At 38.1% G+C, this 21,851-nt stretch overlaps 1 protein-coding gene across 3 annotated transcripts in view; it reads right to left on the reverse strand.

The window, feature by feature from the left end:
* Window positions 1-20,407: 20,407 nt before the first annotated feature.
* LOC131044074 (GDSL esterase/lipase WDL1) overlaps window positions 20,408-21,851 on the reverse strand; it is a 46,393-nt gene continuing 44,949 nt past the window's right edge. For all 3 annotated transcript variants that reach the window (XM_057977345.2, XM_057977344.2, XM_057977341.2), the window contains one exon: window positions 20,408-21,029. In XM_057977345.2, the coding sequence (XP_057833328.2) occupies window positions 20,816-21,029 (214 nt within the window). In that variant the 3' untranslated portion in view covers window positions 20,408-20,815. The remainder of the gene's footprint in view (window positions 21,030-21,851) is intronic.

Genomic DNA, 21,851 nt, shown 5'->3' on the forward strand with positions numbered 1-21,851 from the left:
CTTTTCCCAATCTTCCTCTCTCTCCCTCTCCCTCTCTCTCCCTCTTCCCCTCTCCTTTTCCTAGTCTCCCTCTCTCTCCCTCTCCCCTCTCTCTCCATCCTCTCTCCTTATCCTACTCTCTCTCTTTCCCCAATCTCCCTCTCTCTCCCTCTCTCTCCTCTCCCCCTCTTCTTTTTCTAATCTCCCCTCTCCCTCCATCCCCTTGTCCTTATCCTCTCTCTCTCTCTCTCTCTCTCTCTCTCTCTCTCTCTCTCTCTCTCTCTCTCTCTCTCTCTCTCTCCCAATCTCCCTCTCTCTCTCTCTCTCTCTCTCTCTCTCTCTCCTCCCTCTCTCTCTCTCTCTCTCTCTCCTCTCTCTCTCCCAATCTCTCTCTCTCTCTCTCTCCCCTTATCCCAATCTCCCTCCCTCCCCCTCTCCTTATCCTATTCTCTCTCTCTCTCTCCTCCCTCTCTCCCTCTCTCCCTTTCCCCATCTCCTTTTCCCAACCTCCCTCTCTCCTCCCTCTCCCTCTCCCCCCTCTCCTTTTCCCAATCTCCCTCTCTCTCCGTCTCCCCCCCCTCTCTCTCTCTCTCTCTCTCTCTCTCTCTCTCCTCTCTCTCTCTCACCCTTTCTCTCCCTCTCCCCCTCTCCTTTTCCAATCTTCCTCTCTCACCCCTCTCCCTCTCTCTCCCTCTTCCCCTCTCCTTTTCCTAATCTCCCTCTCTCCCTCTCCCTCCATCCCTCCCTCCTTATCCTACTCTCTCTTTCCCAATCTCCCTCTCTCTCCCTCTCCCCCTCTTCTTTTTCTAATCTCCCCTCTCCCTCCATCCCCTTGTCCTTATCCTTACTCTCTCTCTCTCTCTCTCTCTCTCTCTCTCTCTCTCTCTCTCTCTCTCTCTCATCTCTCTCTCTCTCTCTCTCCCTCTCCCTCTATTCATATCCCCTTGTCTCTCTATCTCTAACTCTCTCTCCCTCTCCCCCTCTCCTTTTCCCAATCTCCCTCCCTCCCCCTCTTTGTATCCTATTATCTCTCTCTCCCTCCATCTCCTCCATCTCCCTCTCCTTATCCTACTCTCTCTCTTCCTATCCATATCTCTCTCCCTCTCCTCCTCCTCCTCTCTCTCTCTCTCTCTCTCTCTCTCTCTCTCTCTCTCTCTCTCTCTCTCTCTCTCTCTCTCTCTCTCTCTCCCTCTCCTTTTCCTAATCTCCCTCTCTCTCCTCTCCTTCTCCCAATCTCCCTCTCTCCCTCTCCCTCAATCCCCTCTACTCTCCTACTCTCCTACTCTCTCTCTCTCTCTCTCTCTCTCTCTCTCTCTCTCTCTCTCTCTCCCCACTTCCTATTTGATTCCTAGTTCTATATAACCGTACGGGTTATGCCGAACTAAGACAAAAACTTCTAGTTTTGCATAACCTGTGGGTTTCTAAAAAGCATAATGTTCCTCAAAACCCGTACGGGTTTTGAGGAACTTTTGATTTTTTATTATAAAATATAATGTTCCTCAAAACTAGTACGGGTTTTGAGGAACTTTTGATTTTTTATTATAAAACATAAGGTTCCTCAAAACCAGTACGGGTTTTGAGGAACTTTTGATTTTTATTATCAATTATAATGTTCCTCAAAACTCGTACGGGTTTTGAGGAACTTTTGATTTTTTATTATAAAATATAATGATCCTCAAAACTCGTACGGGTTTTGAGAAACTTTTTGTTTTTTTAATTGTTTTTTGCTAGGCTTGGTGTTACCGAGCCTAGCACAATTTTGAATTTCCAGAACATGCACGGGTTATGAAATTTTTCATTTGTTTTTTGCATGTGGCCACTTTTCTGTTCACCATCTTGGTGCACTTACCCAAGATTTTCCCAAACATGAAAAGACATACAACATTTATGATAAATATATATAACATGTTACATTTTTAATCCTTCTTATAACTATTCAAAAATCTCCTCAGCTTACCTATTGCACACTAAGGTGTGATTGCTAGTTTACATCATTTGACATAGGCGACAATATAGTCTATGTTAGGAATTTCAAAATGCCTTCACCGCTCATCCATCGTGCCCCTCTTGTTGGCGATGTAGCTGAGACCTCTGCTCCCCCTTTTGCAAGTGATGTCGTCGGATTATTTAGTGTCATCATCCCTGCAACTCCCGCTATTGTTGAGTCTATTTGTAGTGTGAAGGAGGCTGCTCTTTCCAGTGTGGTGGCTTCCGATCACATTGTGCATGTGCCACAGACTATGTCGGCCCTACTTCTGGGTTAGGGTAGGTCAATGCTATGGATCATGGTCCTAGGGATCACCCTAGCCCTCTACTAGGATCTTCCTCTGCTAACAACCACAATTATGCCCATGTTACTCAATCTGGTTCTGGTCCTGCTCACCCCAGCACATGTTTTGGCCTCTATCTTTTACCAAATTCTCTACCATCATCGTATGTACGAGAGGAAGTTGCTGAAAATGAAGCTTTCTTCCAGAGTTGTGGACTGGTGTGTTGTTTCTCCTCCCTCTGGCCTTGTAAAGGCCCCTGTCCTTTATGCAGTAATTTCTCAATTTGTAGAGTATTGGCATTTTGTCAAACAATTGTCATGAATTTTCCCTTAGGCAAATTTCTGAGTTTTTTCCTTTGTTTTCAAGGGGTATAGTTTGCAAAGAGCTAAAATAATATCTAGTAGCTAACAATGTCAAATTAAGCATAGTGGTCATAGGCCTTCTTTAATAACTGAACCAAACTGATAAACACATATAAACTCAGTTCTTGAAGCAACAAGACTTATAGATTGCTTCCAGTAACAAAGTACAGGTTTGATAATAGTCTGCAATATATTGCATTTACAATCCAATATGTGACATACCATTTAGGATGAACTCCAGTTGTTGGAATTTCTGAAATTAAATTTGCACTTCAAAATCCAAGTCGCAGCCCATCACCAAAACACGAGCTCCTCCATACTAGTTCAACAATGGTACTCAGTGTGTAACCTGGAAATATTTCAAGAAAATATCTACAAGATTTTGTTAGTTTCACAATAAAACAAACCTACAGGAAACTCCAAAATAACCAATGAAACATTTAAAAGAGATATACTTCAAATAGAAAACTTCCACTTGTTGTCTCATTGTGTCCTATCAACTTTGATCTTGTTGCAGATGTTGCTCTCAGATTGCACTGATTGTAGCTTCCATGATGACAAATGATGAATGGACTGATAACTAGATGTTTGACATGCAAGATAAATGATTGTGCAAAACTATATGAAAATGATTAAGCTAAAATACCAAAGGCACATTGTAAATTGCCAAAATGCTTGATTGCTAAAACTCACTGAATGCAAGATAACCCCTAGATGACTATTAGCTCTAAAATGCTTAGGCAATGCTCTTTTTATATATTTTCATGCGCAAAAATTTCATGTGGCAGAGATCAACGGTTGAGATTAAATCTTGCAAGATTGATGGCTATGAAGATATTCGTTGGGATGTGAGAAAAAAAGGAGGAAGATGTCCATCCTACACATGCAGGATGGAGGAAAAGTTGGAAGGAGAAGCAAGTGTCAAAGGCTCACCTTGACTGGAGTTGAAGACTTGAGAGAATATAGGATGGTTGGAGAAGATTTAGGGATGTTGAGACAAGTGGACTCAACTTCCTCCAAAGATTTAGGAGATGGAAGTTGAAGATAAATATGGCTATTTAATAATTGGAAATTAATAATTTGTTTAGCCACAAAATTGTGATTTGGCAAGATTGAGTGATGTGGAGATGAAGTGAGGTAGAAAAGGAAATTAAATAATTATAAAATTATTTAATTAATGGAGACTTTAAAAGAATGCATAGTGCATGATTAAATATTAAATATTAAATAAGATTGAATTAGAAGAATGACCAAATGAATTAAATTAATTAAACTTTTCAATTTAATTATGTAATAGAGGAATAAACATTCAATAAATAATAAATATTTATTGAATTATAGCCAATTTTGAGTGTATACACTCAAAAATTGTTTAGAGACATGAAAATGTTTCTCCTAACCCTATGTTAGCTCCTACATGTGCAAAGTCCAGCAAGTATGGAAGTGACTGTCAATATTTGGAGTACCCAGCAGTATGAGTTTAGCTCCAGCAAACTAATCCACCCAACAAGTTTTAGTCAGCTTTACCAGCATACACAGTCCACAAACAATATGGTACAACACTATCAAAAGGACGGCCCAACAGATTGGTACAGCCAGCGAATAGAATATTATCGTTGCTCTTAATATCTCTTGTGAATGATAACGTCCCTTCTGAAATACGATACCAAAAACACTCAGCCCCATGTTTAATATCGACCTTGCATTTGGGACTACCTCCTACACCAAAAAGTACAAAGTAGAGACACCACTAATCCTCCTGACTGTATCTTGCTACAACAAGAAGAATGTCATTCATGAGGGATTTCTTCCTCACGAACCCTTGAAGATTAACTCTCCAATACAATCATAAAACAATCAATCAACCAAGCATGTTAAGCAAATACTCACAACCTCTATTTATCCTTTTCACCGGGAGGCATTGACATCTTATCGGCAATGTGGAACTAAACAAGCTCCATATTTTATAATTTTAATTACTTGAGCCCCATGTCACCTCATTAAGTCGACTTAGTCTAGGGAAACCACTTTTTAAAAATAATATAAAGTGACTTTATAACTTTATATTATACCTTTTTAATTTTAAAGTCACTTTATTAAATAAACTTCAGACATTAAACTATATTATCAATCAAACTCAAAATACCATGTGCAATAGCTCTTCGGAAAGGTCTTGCCACCATGCTCCAAGTCCAATACTGATAATTTGAACTCATCGAGCCAACTGTTGACTTACTATAAATAGTAAGTCTCTCCAAAACTCCATCAAATGAGCTAGTTCGGCCTAAAACTGAAATTGCCTAGGCCAAATCCCTCATTGATCCCTGCAGAGTCTTGGTTAGCCCTTGGGACCATGGCGAGATGGGCTAACGATGCATCATCTGATAACTAGCTAAAATGGGGACATTAGAGTCTACCCCCCTTGAAATTTCTTGTCCTCAAGCAATCTCAACGTAACCCCACGGTTACTAGATCAAACCACGCTGAAACTAAGTATAATCCTAGGGTCCCAAATCAATTTGGTGGATACGTAACACCATCTTCTCCAATCTCTATCTTGTTGATCATCTATACTAAAGACGTCCTTCCTCACAATTGTTGAGCTACTGACCATAGTGTTCGCAAGGTCCTGAATCAAACTCTGAACCAAACCACCATGTTGATAATGTGCCACGTTGATCGTGATTGGTAAACCATCATACTCAAACTGCACTCTCAACCCCTACAACCCCATAGAAGAAACATCATCAAAGCCAGAACTGAATTTCGTTCTAGAGTACAAATCATTACCACAAGATATAACCTGCCAAGGAGACTCGGGAATGACCCTATCAACAAACTCACTGACAATCACGATCCTGGGCAACTGAAAAAACACCCTGCTCATCCACCATAATAAATCAACCCAGGCATCTCTCCCAATAACATCTGGAAATGAAGAAGATTAATCACTGTCACAACTCTGTAAAGTGCCCATCGAGGAGTGTCTCTATTGTCACCCACTGGAATCATACCATTGTCACCTAATCTCCACATGTCAAGGAGAGATCTCGAGTACACCAATATTCCAATCTCATTACTCTCAACCCATTTTCGTCTTGTAGAAAATGTTGTAACATTATGTAGTGTATGTAGTGACTCAACCCCTCCCATGTGGAAGTGGAGGATAATTGTACTATGCCCCAAGGATCTTCTACAATTGTTTGCACAAATGTCTTTGAGTGCTCAAAATTGTAATTATGCAAGTCTAAAACTTCAAATTGCAACATCAACTTGATAAGAAACCAAATTCTAGACATAATTTCCCTCTAATCCACCTGCAACAGCTATAATGATCTCCTATATATATTCTGAAATAGGGGGTAGTAGCAATAATATTACCACATTGTGATTCCCTAACACAAGGAGTAAGTCCACCATATTGTCGATGCACTACTCTGATAATCTCTAAAGTCCACTTGAACCAGATCTTAAACACCTGCTTCTGTAGGCAACTAGTTGGAGAAAACAAAGTAAGAGACTTGCCAAACTTGGACTCAACACCTGTTAATAGAAATATGTCATACCAGAGCAGATCTAAATGCTCCATACTCAATTCACCTTTCCGTGCTATCAGTGACATAGTCAAATCCTGAGTATGTGAGCTAAAGGTACACTGATGAGCACACCTCAATATGCAGTCGAGGTGAAACACTCTCGCCTGCACCAATGGAATATTAGAGTGGTCATGTGTATTCCACTCTATGCTAGTAATAACAAAAGTTGACTCACAACTCAACGCGGGAAGAACAACCGCATCAACATCACCATCATAAGTATCATCCATCACCTAAACAGTGGCTGGTATAGTACTAAGGTCTAGGGTGCATGACCCAAAAGGAATCATTTCCTCCTAACTAGGCTGGCCAACGATAACCACAATAGAACCCATGCAAGACCTTATGCCCAATTCTTTGATAATCCCTGAACCTGCGACCAATTCACTGTGCCTGAGTCATCGCCAATCCAATCCACCCAAAGTGGTCTCCTACAGACCTAAACAACGCCCAACGTAGGTGGATAAAAACAAATTCCAACCTTTGTCAAACTGTTGGCATAGATCAGAGCAACACCATAGAACTAGTAAACCAAATCCATGATAGAGTGCGAAGTGTCTCTACCACCCAAGGAGGGTACGAACTCATCATTCCCACATCCTCTCACTCCAAAGTGACAATCCCAATCTCTCCTATCCACATCCATAGCTGCTGCCCTCAAAGTGCAACCTCATATAATTCTGACCAGCTTCGTAGAACATCCATCAATCAAGGAAATAAGAGGTAAAACCCATAGGGAAGGTGCTAGATTACTATAGCCAACATGTTCCTCTCCAAACTGTATATTGAAATCATATGGAAAGGTGTTGAAGTCATGTTGTGACATCTCATACATATGGATTTCATCAATCCCCTCAATGATCGGTTTGATCTCTAAGGTTTTTATATCTTGCTCATGGATCACCAATGGACCAACAATGGCTTTCTCTGCTTTGTGCAAGGAAGAGTGGGCCATGCTCAACTAAAAGTAGAGATCATCAATCTCTTCCTCCTTCCTTTTCAAGGCATCTAAATAGATCCCAACTAAGTTGAGAAGGTAATCATAGTCTAACTGAATCAGCGAAAGGTAAATTTTTAACCAGCTTATGCATTTCATCATGATGGGATAAGGCTGCCACTATCCCATCCTCATTCACCTTCAATTGATTCCACAAACTCTACGGACTATGAGGTATTTGAACAACTTTTGTTTCGTATGAAGATGCACTTGATTGTGAATTAAATTCTTCTTCAGCAAAGTTTTGCATGCACATGTTATGCTTTCATATTAGAACAACACTAATTCCACCTGTAGAAGTATCCTCAATACCCTGATTAATTGTCTCGATACAAGGAAGTCTAGTTTTCTCCATACACTCAGCATCCCACTCAGTTCATTCACTGGAAGATGGTATGCTCTCAACATGTAGTTCTATTGGAGCAATAATGTGATCATAAGTGGACTCCTCAAGGAATTTTTTTTCTTCCCTTGTTTTATCAATGAAAATTTGCACATCACCAATGCAGAGTTTTGAAATCCCCCCACCTATAGTGATTGACTCTAACTCCATAAAATCCTCCTTAATTGACTAGTAGTCATTATCCTTTTTACTTTCCTAGGGCATGGTAATAGGTGTAATCAAAGTTGAAACTTTCTCATCAACATCTGGATTGATTATCACCTGAAGAGAACGTGAAACTTGTAAACCCCGAGAGATCAATTCTTCTATAGTTAGTTGTTCCCTAAACTTCTCAATCTTCAGCTCAACCAAACTTCTTGAGAAATCATAGGCTGCAGTTGAAACATGCAGCTCACTTCTCCAAATGTCTAACAAATCAGATTGCAACTGCTTACAAACAACATCATTCTCATCTAAGATCATGGACAAGATGTCATACATATCTGTCTTCACCCTGTTTAGATGGTGTTTCCTAATGACGACTATGAAACAATGAAACATTTGTAGAATCAACTCATCACAATCAAGGCCCAACATAAGGACAAATGATCTAGTCCTTGCCATAATGTCTAAAATCTTAACTCTCCTACCAAAAGTGGGAGCTTTGACATCTCGTAACCCCTACAGACTCTCTACAATTAGCTATAAAACCTCTTTCATTGTATCATTATCTTCATAGGGAACTAGGTATCATAATCCTCATGATTTCAGATAAACAAGAAGTTACCACCAACTTAATCTCATCATCTGGATGCCTTAGTCACTTGTGTTGTGTTGACTCAAAGTGGTCACTATAGGAGCCATAGCTATTTGTATCAATTTAGAAGGTGGTTGCTCAATGAGAATCAAACATTCCTCTACCTTATTTAAAGTGTTCAAAACATCATCCCTTGATTGGGAATGATCACCGAGCTTACTACCTGCTACATAGAGCGTCCTTATCATTTGTTTCCCATCTTTTGTTGTCATTATCCAAACGGAAGTCAGACTTCCACAATCACCCAGAGGTTGGCAGGAACTTTAGCTCCGATACCACTATAAAGGCCCCTATCCTTTTTGCAATAATTTTTCAATTTGTAGAGTATTGGCATTTTGTCAAAAAGTTGTCATGAATTCTCCCTTATAGGCAAATTTCTGAGTTTTTTCCTTTGTTTTTAGGGGTATAGTTTGTAAAGAGCTGAAATAATATCTAGTAGCTACCAATGTCAAATTAAGCATAGTGGTCATAGGCCTTCTTTAATAACTGAACCAAAGTGATAAACAGATTTAAAATTAGTTCTTGAAGCAACAAGACTTATAGATTGCTTCCAGTAACAAAGTACGTGTCTGATAATATTCTTCAAGATATTGCATTTACAAGCCAATATGTGACATACCATTTAGGATGAAGTCTAGTTGCTGGAATTTCTGAAATTAAATCTGCACTTCAAAATCCAACTCGTAGACCATCACCAAAACACGAGCTCCTCCATACTGATTCAACAACATTTGGTAATCAAAAACAGTCCAGAGACGTGAGAATGTTCCTCCTTATCCTGTGTTAGCTCCTACTTGTGAAAACTCCAACAAGTATGGAAGCAACTATCAACATTTGGGGCACCTAGGAGTATGAGTTTAGCTCCAGCAGACTAATTGACCCAACAAGATTTAATCATCTTTACTAGCATACACAGTCCACAAACAATATGGTGCAACACTATCAAAAGGACAGCCCAACAAATTGGTACAACCAACGAATAGAATATTATCGCTACTCTTAATATCTCTCGTGAACACTAATAATGTCCCTTCTGAAACTTCCACCACTTAGCAAATACGCTACCAAAAAACACTCAGCCTTATGTTCAATATCAACCTCGCCTTTGGGACTGCCCCTACACCAAAAAGTATGACCAAGCTATGGGTGATTCCTCAGTAAAAGCTCAACACACTTCCCCTATGAAGTTGAATCTCCTAATCTGAAATAATACAACCATAAACTCAATCTGGAAATACGACCTGGAAACTAGAAATGTCTTTCAATTCAAGCTCAATGTGTCTCCTAAAGTAGAGACACCACTAATCCTCTTGACTATATCTTGCAACAGCGAGAAGAATGCCACTCATGAGGGATTTCGTCCTCACGAACCCTTGAAGATGAACTCTCCAATACAATCATAAAACAATCAATCAACCAAGCATGCTAAGCAAACACTCACAACCTCTATTTATCCTTTTCACCGATAAGCATTGACATCTTACTGGCAATGTGGGACTAAACAAGCTCCATATTTTATAATTTTAATTACTTGAGTCCTATGTCACCTCATTAAGTCGACACAGCCTAGGGAGACCACTTTTTAAAAATAATGTAAAGTGAGTTTATAACTTTATATTATTCCTTTTTAATTTTAAAGTCACTTTATTAAATAAACTTTAGGCATTAAAATATATTATCTATCAAACTCAGAATACCATGTGCAATAGCTCTTCAGAAAGGTCTCGCCGCCATGGTCCAAGTCCAATACTGAGAATTTGAATTCAATGAGCCAACTATTGACTTACTTTAAATAGAAAGTCTCTCCAAAACTCCATCAAACGAGCTTGGTTCAGCCTGAAACTGAAATTGCTAGGCCAAACCCCCAATGATCCCTGTAGAGTCCTGGTTAGCCCTTGGGATCATGGCGAGATGGGATAACGACACATCATCTGATAACTGGCTAAAATGGGGACATTACAAGCCTACTCTTCCTAACTTAGATAGCTAGGTTCCGACCTCTTGGAAACCTTTGGTTGCAGGTAAGAGTTCCATTAATTTTATCAAATTTTCACAATCCATTAATTAATCACTTAGCTAGTTCTGGATTTGATTATGTGTCTCTTTTTTACATCAACGTTTTGGATCACACTGTGATCCATCACGAGGATGTAAGAGTGTCAAGAGATGTAGAAATTTAGATTTGAAACATAGTATGATTTTTTCATTGTCGAGTTTGTTTTGTTAGAGGACCAAAATATGGTGTTGGGACAACCTTGAGCCTGGTGAGAGTATTCTCTTTCCACCAAACCCTGGACTACCTCTTTTAATCCCCTCACAAACCACTGTATGTGTCCAGTTTGGGTCAAAATGTCTAATCTTCCTCTTTAGTTTTGGGAGGATTCCTTTTCTGAGGACATCGATAATTTTATTGGTCATTTTTTGAAGGTTGATGATTCTAGTTCCTGCTTTAGACACCCCACCTTTTCTCGCATTCCTATGGATATCGACATCTCCAAACTGTTTCATGGGGAAGTGGTTTTGATGGTCGAGGATAGGCCTTGGATGCAACTGATGAATTATGTGGGTCTCCCCTTTCATTGTCGCCATTTCTTTGCTACCTGTCATCTGGTTTCGGACTGCTCTTTATTGCATCAGAAAGAATCTACTAATTGGTGAAAAAAAGCTAAGGAAGATCACGTAATTGTCGAAGGCTCCTTTGCAATGGTCCTTGACCAAGAAGCTACTGAGCACCACGATCTTGGTGTGAACCTGTCTAGCCCAATTGTCTCCTCCCATGGTCACCGATTTGCCTCGTACTCTTATTGTCACCCCTTCAGTTGTTGATCCTCCAGTTGGGTGATTACCTCTCATTTCCCTTATTGGGGAGATGGATGATAATATTGCTTGGATGATTGTCCATCGAAAAACTTAAGGTCCTTCTCCTCCCCTTGCTCTTTTGAAGTCGGTGAAAGAATATTATTATATAGGGTCTCCCCTTGCTCTTTTGAAGTCAATGAAAGAATTTTATTATATAGGGTCAGGACCCTTGTCTCTCGTCGGTTCCCAACTCTAGTCAAAAGCTTCCTCTCTAATTCTTCTCAATCTCACCTCTCGCCAATCTTCATCAAGATAATATAGTGTATGTCAATCTTCATCAACAAAAGGTACAAATTGGCAAGTTTTTTAAACTATAAAAAAATAGTTTAGCTCTTAATCAATGGCTCAATGCCCTTGGTTTCTTATAGCTCATGAGGGATTATTTATAGTGACATAGGATCTATTGTTCCCAATTCTCCACTCACTCATTGCCCAATCGTGCCTCCAATTGAATGACCCTATTCCACTATCTAAACATTTTCCAAGCCAATGATGTCATCATCCCACCACCTTAACAATGTGGAAACCTATTTTAATTTCCTAAGCTTCTTTTTTTCAAGAGACAAAATTTTTACTTATGTGTTAGTTTATCCAATTTTTAAAAACATTTCAAAGTTGGTTTCTTTCACTTCATAGAAGTATAAGTATTTTTATTCTAAATGTTTGTAATTTCAATTCAAAGCCCATATTTTCCTATATTTTTCCTCAAGCCATATCTTGTACGCACAATATCTAAGTTTGAAGGTTTTATAGGCATTGAAAATATTTCTTAGTATTAATCCATGTCCTTTTTCAAAATTCTATCTTAAATACTAGAATTGTAGTTTGAAGTGATTTTATATACTTTAGCTTATTTCTTAAAAAAAATTTGTTGAAATACGCAATTGATTTTTGTTGGAGGCATTCATTTTTATTAATGCTTCCTATTTGTGAGATTCTAGTAATATAGATTGTTGTTATACATTGTTTTTATCTGTTGGTATTTATTTCTCTGAAGGCAAATTTCAATTCAGTTAAGCTCTTCACTCATGATTATCATACATGAAAAATGATGATGTAACAATTATTCATATTTAAGGGTTTGTGTTCCAAGTTATAAAAAAATATGATTTCAGTAGGGAGTATGAGAGACTTGCTTACAAAAAAATCTAGTAAGGCTATGGGTTTGATTGCTTTACATGTTTCTAACTTGTTCCAAAAGTGAATTACATGTTTTGCAAATAAAGATAAAATTGACTTCTCTTTCTCTTGGTATATTTCTTCCCATTGAAGATTATTTGATCAAGTTCAAATCTTAAGAGATAATAGGCTAGTTGTGAGTGTTGGGATCCAAGAACACTGAGAAGGGGTGGGGGGCGGTGGGGGGTGAATCAGTGTTCTGACGGAATGAACAATTTTTAACTTTCTAGACCATGCATATATAAACCAATAAACAAATAAGCATATAACAAGAAGCAAATAAACCATCCACATAAATGAACACCATAACACATAGAGTTTATATGTGGAAAACCTCAATGAGGAAAAACCACGGTGGGATTTGTGACCCACAATATCAGTTCACTGGCCATATGAAAATATATTACATATAACAGGGGCCTGCACTTGCAAGAAGGCACACTGCCTAGAGCATATTGTTCATCACTAAAGAGCCGCACTAACTACAAGCTTTCTGCCAAAGTAAATTACTGAAAATGAACTCAAGAATGCATCTGCTATGCCAAATAGAGTTCAAGTTCTAGTTCTGGTTCTAGTTCTAGTTCTGTTCTGTACCGGTTCATAAAATCTGAACTACTACCGGTATCTCTTCTCCTCCAAGAATGTTTTCCAAGCTATCTATAGATCATTGCATGATATAATATTCGGATACAAAATGATCTTCATACATATATTTCACATCATACAATTATGCTATATTCTCCTATATCCACACATTTCATATGTCTTTCTTCCTTGCAAAAATAACCTAGCAGACATACCTATATACCTATTACAAATGATATACCTTATGTCGGCTTACAATATATTTACAAAAGAAATTCAATTTTGGCCTTGACAATATTTACAAAATGATTTATTAAGTAAATCCTCCTTGATGTCGGCTTCCAAAGAAGTATTGATGTCGGTGCCAATGCCGATGTAGCCCTGAATGCTCCAAAGCCGATATCTGTCGGTATATGCCTCCTAGTGTCGGTTTATGACTTCCATCATATCTTGTTGCCATCAATGACAACAAAAAGAATCCAATGAGTGTCAATTGCCAACAATCTCCCCCTTTGGCATTGATGGCAACACTCATGTGAAAAATGGATTCCCTGTCGGTATGCCCCCCCTAAGCAATACACTTCATTTGAAATGTGTTTCCCTGATATTTTTCACATATGAAAATACTCTCCCTTTGACATTAATGCCAAAGACCGGTGAAAGAATTGAAAAAATAAAAGAATATTGTTAGTTTCACTGGAGCTTAGTCATCTTCTGGATTTCCGGGTATGCCTTTTGTAATAATTGAAGATATGTATCCCAGCCGGATTTGAAGGTATCAAAAATAGATGCAAGTCCACTTAGTAAGTGGGCAAGTGTTTCCTTCTCTTGGATATCTGTCGGTGTGGGTTTAGCTATCATATCCATGCACTCTTTCTTGTGAACACCCAATGAATCTAGTCTAAGACTTACCAATCCTCTTAGATTTCTTGCTCTTCTCATGATTTTATCTCTCTCCTCAAAAGCAAAAAATTGGTTCTCCAAGGACAAAATTTGTCCATCAACAGATGTGGTTAGTGTACTCAATCCGTCAAAAGAGTTAGCAAGTTTAGTCATCTTATCATATAACTCCTTCAATCTGCTATCTACATTAGTTGTAAGACTTTCTATGTTACAACACACTCTGTAGATATATGTACATTGTTTTAAACAAACCTCAATAGGGATAAGTTTGTCCTCAATTTTCTTCTTCCATGTTTCTATAAGCTGATCAAAAGTTGTTCTTTTTGCTGCTGTGAAATTTTGTCCAAAGCCTGTCGGTCTGCAATCTGCCTCAGAGATTGAAAATTGTTGGATATGTGCTTTGTTAGAGTCTTGAGCTTACCGAAAGGGATTGCTCCATCTTCAATCTGACAGTCAAGTAATAATTTGTGCAACACAGAGACTGATTGATCAATTAATCATTTATCTACAGTACCTTCCTTCAGTAATTTCTGAGTAGCCATCATCATTAATTCAGTTGGACTCAACTCAGAGACTGATTTCTTCTCAACCTGAGAAGTGTCAATTGTCAAAACCTTTGTTGGGGAATTAGTTTTACCTGCCGGTATGGACTCAGTGGCTTTCACCTTGTCCATCTCAACTTCTTTTGCATCGGTGGCTTCGCCACTTGGTGCAGTGTCGGTTACTGCAGGTGGAGCATTATCCACAAAATTTTCAGTGTCCTATACATTGCCTTGCTAAAAAATAGTTTGTGTCAGTACAAATTGTACACTCTCCTTAGCTGCTGATTGAGTTTGAGTATCTATAGTTACTACCAGTTGAGTCAAAACTAGAGTTGAACTGCCCAAAATACATTTCCCTTTTTATTTGTCAGGAATGGTGGAAGTGGTTGCCCTTGCAAATTCTTCTTGAGATGTGAGAAAGTCTGGGTTTTTTCTGAAAGAATTTGGTCCATCCCTTACTTGTCTCATTTACCACCTCATTTACTCTCTCCATCATAAGGCTTGTCTGTCGAGATTTACTACTGAAGATTGTCCTATTTGCAATGTCTATAAATCTTTTCATTTCCTTATTATTTACAATACCACACAATTCCAAAAGTGCAACTTCTTTGATCTCCCTATCTCTCTTGACAGCGTCAAGTCTCCCAGCCTCAAGTTTATTATACAAGGATAAAGGTATCTCCTTCAAAATTTCAATTAAGATTTTCTTATAGATGTCCATATATAACAAATAGCCTATTCTAATTCACTTTGCTCATTCTCTTCTAAATCTTCATAATACTTTATTATATTTTTCAATATTCCATCTTTTGTAATTTCATCAATAAGCTCTGCACAGGTCATTGTGGTCTTATCGGTTCCAGTATCATCACCCTTCTTCTTTTTGTGTGTGGTTGTCCGTGTGACTGGTTTCCTCTTTTGCATAGGCTTCCTTGCCGATGGTGGAGGTGCAGTAGGCTTAGTTGCCTTTCTAACAAGTCTCCTTCTAGGCTTTGCCTTCTTCTGCTCTACTGGTGGTTTTACCACATTCTTCCTTTGTACCCTTCTGAAAGCCAGAGGTTCATTATCCTCAGAATCAGAGTCAGAAGTGATAGGGGAAATGTGAACTTGTGGCTTCTTCACTTCTGCAGTACCAACCTCTGTCGGTTTAGCTGCCTGTTTAGATTTAGAGCCCAGTTGAGTGTCTATCTTATAATTCACATCTTGTACATATGCAGACATCTTTTCTATTTTCTTTTCTCTTCTCTTCATGTTAAAACTGGTTTTCACTTCAAGAGCCTTCTCTCCTGCTGTACCAAAATGTTTTGTCTTATCATCTAATGGGGCATCTAACAACATCTTTGCATAGAGTTCAAAAATGCTATCATCCACCTCATATCCAAGCTCAGTAATCCAGATTTGCCTAAGTTCAACTGCTTCCATAAGAGTTTCATCAGTTTTTACCATGAAACATATTAGTGGAATACTTCTCCACAATGTTCTTTGAAATTCTCTCCCTTTGTCTCATGTTTTCTTGAAAAGTCTTAAAATACCCCCAAAGTTTTTCATCTCTGCCGGTACCAAGACCGGTGATTGCTTCCTTGATCTGCATACCTACCGGTATGTCATGAGTCCAATGCTTCTTCCCTAGATCGGGTAGCTCATTTAGGAAGTAAAGCATTAAACAAACAATCAAGTTTTCATATCTAAAGGTGTCTTTCTTGATTCCTTTGATCTTTCCAAGGTTTAACATCAGTTCACTCCTCATCCACTCACATAAATCATACTTCACATTATTCCTTAGCATTTGATATGCAGCATGAATGCATGAAATAGCAACAAAATTCATTCGGTTGGATTGAGTTACCTTGTAACCTATGATCATGCTTGCAAACTTTATATCCGTGTTGGTGATTGTGCTTATCCTCATTGATCTGCTATCAGGTGAAGCACTGGTGACAGCTTGAATTGTCTCCTTCATGATCATGTAAGGCCTATCTAGCCAAATAAATTCGTTGTGAACCCTGCTCAGAACGTATCTGATAACTTCATCTTTGAATTTCGGTATGTACAGAATATCGGTTAACCCTAGATCCTCAATTGCTTTATATTCCGGTTTGATGGTTCCGGAGTCTCCCAGTATCACGGATTGATACATGCTTTTGATGTCTTCAGTGCCCAAATCCTCAAGGGTGCAGTGAATGTATGCCCTCACATCTCTGACATACATTACATCATCAGGAACCCTAGAAAATGCTCCCGCAGAGTCTTCCTTTTTAGCAATTTTGGGGAACCTCCTTAAATATTGGCCTTAACCTATCCTTGACTTCGACAATTGTGGGATTTGCAATAAAAGTAGGAGCTGGAGATCCAGATGCCATGTCGAAAAATACCTGAAAGTGAATGTCGGTGGAAGATTGATAATTGCTCGAAGGCTTTTCACAATGCTTCTACTCGTTGTTGACTCGCCTTTACTTCGCTCTAAATGTTTGAATGCTCGGTGAGTGAAAATGAATTCACTTACCCTCTTTTATCAGCGAATAAAATCTTCTGTAATAAATGCTTCACCAACAACCCTACGGATGTCGGTTTCACAATCATGTGTCGGATGAACCTTCATCGATGATGAACACAATTCTCCATATCTCCTTAGATCTCTTCCGGGGCAATATGCAAAATTTAGCAATGACTTTGCCAACCCCTAAGACTTATGCCTCAGTTGCCGGTGGAATTTCCTACCAATGGAGGAATACTCTGTTCTACCGGTGGAGTTACCGGTATAGATCCATCTCCACTTGGTTCTTCAGATTTTCTAACCCATCTCTTGGTGTGATCTTGTTGTATTTCATCTACCTTCTACTTTCCTTTCTTATTATCTTTATCATTATTAACCGATTGAATCTTGCTTCTGCAATACTTAACAATATGACCTATTTTGTTGCATGCATAATATGTAACATTGTTCTTCTGAATTGCTTTGACATATCCAGTATCATTTCTTGACCTACAATGATTAGCAAAATGTCCAAACTTTCCACATGCATGACATTTAACATTCATTCTCCAATCTTCTGATCTATGACCATATTTCTTGCAGTTTGTGCATTGACCGGTAACAGAATTGTAGTTTTGATTTGTTTTATTTCTACATTGTTTAGCCATATGCCCAAATTTTTTGCAGACAAAATATCTACCATTGAATTTATAAGCATTAGATTGTCTTACCGGTTTCCTCTGTTCTGATGAGTTCTGCATATCGGTTGTCTAATCGTTTGTAGTACCAGAGCTTTCACCTTGTACAAATCCAAGTCCTCTAGAATCATCAATCTGTCTTTGTCTTTTAAATAAGTCATCCAACTGCGCAGCACTGATCCTAAACTTTTCTTTATACTCACTTGCAGTAGTCAGATCATCTCTTAGAGTGGTTACTTGTCTTTCAAGTTCTTGTTCATTATTCCGTGAGTGTGCCAAATCAGTTCTCAACAAATTATTCTCATGAGTCAATCTGCCACATTCATCAAATTTGTTCTTCAAAGATATAACAAGATTATCTTCCTTCTTCTTTCTGTCCTCAATATCTTTTGATAACCTCATAGTCAGATCTTGCATTTCATTCTTCATGAGCATGTTTGTTTGACTTAATTTCTGACATTGTTCCTTAAGAGCATTTTTCTCATCATCTTCTTGTTGCAAAAATTTTTTCTCTTAGCTTGAACAAATGATAACCTTTCTTGAATGAATTCATTTGCAAAATTCAATTCTTCTTGTAATTTCAAGTTCTTCATCCTTCCAGTATCATAATCCTCAAGAGCCATCTCAAGTTGCTTCTCCATAGCCATGTTCAAAGATTCTGGTTTCAGGATCTTCTTCAAACTATTAAACTTCTTCCGAGGTACGAGGCTATGATACCAATTGTTGGGATCCAAGAACACTAAGAGGGGGGCTGAATCAATGTTCTGCCGGAATAAACAGTTTTTAACTTTCTAGACCATGCATATATAGACCGGTAAACAAATAAGCATATAACAAGAAGTAAATAAACCATCCACATAAATGAACACCATAACACAGAGTTTATACGTGGAAAACCTCAATGAGAAAAAACCACGGTGGAATTTGTGACCCGCAATATCAGTTCACTGGCCATATGAAAAGATATTAAATATAATTGGAGTCTGCACTTGTAGGAAGGCACACTGCCTAGAGCATACTGCTCATCACTAAACAGCCTCACTGACTACAAGCTTTCTGCCAAAGTAAATTACTGAAAATGAACTCAATAATGCATCTACTATGCCAAATAGAGTTCCGATTTTGGTTTTGTTCTATACCGGTCCAATTCATAAACTTTGAACTGCTATCGATATCTCTTCTCCTCCAAGAATGTTTTCCAAACTATCTATAGATCATTGCATGATATAATATTCGCATACAAAATAATCTTTATACATATATTTTGCATCATACAGTTCTGCTATATTCTCCTATATCCACACATTTCATGTCTTTCTTCCTTGCAAAAATAACCTAGTAGACTGACCTATATACCTATTACAAATGATATGCCTTATGTTGGCTTACAATACATTTACAAAAGATATTCAATGTCGGCCTTGACAATATTTACAAAATGATTTATTAAGTAAATCATCCTTGATGTCGACTTCCAAAAAAGTATTGATGCTGGTGTCGGTGCCAATATAGCCCTGAATGCTCCAAAGCCAGTATTTGTCGGTATATGCCTCCTAGTGTTGGTTTATGAATTCCATCATATCTTGTTGCCATCAATGACAACAAAATAAATCCAACGAGTGTCAATTGCCAACAATGGGAAAGATAAAACTAATAAGTAATCAGTATTCTTCATTTTGTCAAGTTTAAAAGGATCATATGTAGTCTTTTCTTCAACTTTTACACCACCACGAATGCCCTAGGTGATGTATTTAATATGCCTTCTTTTGAGACATATTGTGGCCATCCGACTAAGAGGCAACCTACAATTATTCAATTAGATGCACTTCCCAAGAGTTAAACATACGTAACCCAATATCAAATTGGGCTACCTAAAATGCAACTACAATTATCCAAATGCAAGCTAGAATTGTCTAAATAGATGCACTTCATAAACAAGAACAAACCAAAATGTAAGACAATCTAATAAACCTCCCACTTCTTGATAGACCTACAAAGGAAAAGCCCACATGTGCTTGTTGCAAAACAATTGAACAAAATGACCATAATTATTACAAAAATTAGATTGATGAGTTGAAGCGCCTTCTTTAAAAGAACAATATCAAATTGCCTTTGATAATATCATCTAGATTATCTTCTTCTACACTATCACCATCTACATAGTCAAGGACTCTGAAAATCACAGTTTAATGTAAAAAAAAGTAGTTTTGGGTTTCGGAAAAAAGTAGTCTTTGATGGTTCAATATCTTTCTTTCCCTCTCTTAAATTTTGGTGATCACCATCCCAATATTTTGCCCACGTTTCCACATTTACCGGCAATTTAGCTGACCTCTCTGATGATTCTATTACACTAATGTGGACGCAACGTAAAAGATATGCCACCTATAAATTACACTAGCATAGGATTGCAAAAACCTTAAATCTAAAATGTGATGATAAATGCTGGTTAGTTTTGAGCACTTTCAATCCTTTGGAGTCCATTACTTTAGATCCTTATTTTCAGACACAAAAGAACAGCAAAGGAAAATTACCAATATTCATCAGAAGCCACCATCTGTATTGAATATGTAATAAACATCTGTTTGCTTGCAATGTACGTCTTTGTATCATTAAATCCGCAGAATTGCCATGGTGCAGATTATAGAAGCATTATTGATATAAATTCCGGTGATACCCATTTTAAATTTTAACAGCTTAAAAACTTTTACATGGCTGCATTTCACACAAAAAACATCTGGTAACATCAATATTTGCAACTCCCAATATTCAAATCGGATGGAACCGTTCCTGATTTCTATATAGAGAGCTTGATATAACAAACAAGAAATTATAAATGTTGTAGAGGATTACAGCCTTAAATTATATAACCCAATTTAACTTTCCAAATGGCAAATGTAGAGATCATTGTACTTATGCCACCTGACACAAGCAGACATAGAAAACATGGAATCTCCAGAGAAAAAGACATTTCAGGTTATATATTCGACTGCAACTAACAAGAATACTAAACTTGTTACATGGTTTTACACAGTTTGTTATACCCTTCTCAAACCCCTTTCAAGCTTCTTTCTATACAAAAGCTACTTACAAAATGATCACAAAGGACATGGTGCATTTTATTTTCTACCCGGTAATGGCCCTAAGGAAGAGTTCTAAGTCATTTTGGAAATATCCTAACAATCATGATTCTTTTCTCTGTCATTTTCTTCAATGCCATGAGAGCATAATTCTTGAGAAGGATGCACATAATCATAAATGGAAGGTTCATTGAAGTCACTTGGCATATTCTCCCAATATAGACTTGGGACCCAATTTGCATTCCTCAATACTTTCAACAACTCCTCAAGCAGTGTTTGGTTTCCAATAGGGCTCAGATGCATGCCATCACTGCAACAAGATCAAAGGCAAAACATATTATTGGGAAATGTATCTCAACTTTATATAGCCCTGAAAAATATCTTCTATAGATCACTACTAAAAATTAAAGCTTGTCTGCAAACAGAGATAGTACTAACAAGAAAAGTTGGATGACAAAAATAAGTTTGTATGATTTTCCTGAGAACAATGTTATCATCATTGTAAATAAATAAAAATTCTGAGATGGATGCTATTCTATTTGCAACACACAAGCAAATTGAAATTTCAAATCCCAAGTTTCCTGGATGGTAATTTTTACATCTGACATACAGTTGTCTAGGTATAAGCAGAAATCCAAGTTTTATTTCGATCTTTGTCCCTACATAGTGTTTTCTGTTTTTCTAACTGTTTCACTGTGAAATCGACAGCACTAATGAATAAAAAGGTATTTTTATATTCCCTTGAAAGTTTTCCCAACTATGCCCAGAAAATCAAAGAGAAAGAACAGTTGACCTTATCTAGATTTCTAAAAGTAAAATAAGCTTATGATAGTTGTTTATTTCCAATCATGATAAACCAGAGTTACTCGGGGACACATCCCCGACCTGAAAACCCCCGTCCCCATCCCAGGGACGTTTCGGGGACTTGGGGACGGCCAGGGGACGTTTCCCCCCGTCCCCAAATTGCCCTGTTTTTGGAGGGGACGTCCCCGAAACGGGGGGATGCCTGCCCTAGCTTTGGGGGACGTCCGTACGTCCTGGGGACGGCTGGGACGTCCCCAATCCGTCCCGGGGACAGCCAGACGTCCCCCATTCTAAGGCCCTTAAAAAATATTTAAAAAATTAAAAAAGT

This window comes from Cryptomeria japonica, chromosome 3 (genome assembly GCF_030272615.1).
Source record: "Cryptomeria japonica chromosome 3, Sugi_1.0, whole genome shotgun sequence".
Classification (NCBI taxonomy): domain Eukaryota; kingdom Viridiplantae; phylum Streptophyta; class Pinopsida; order Cupressales; family Cupressaceae; genus Cryptomeria; species Cryptomeria japonica.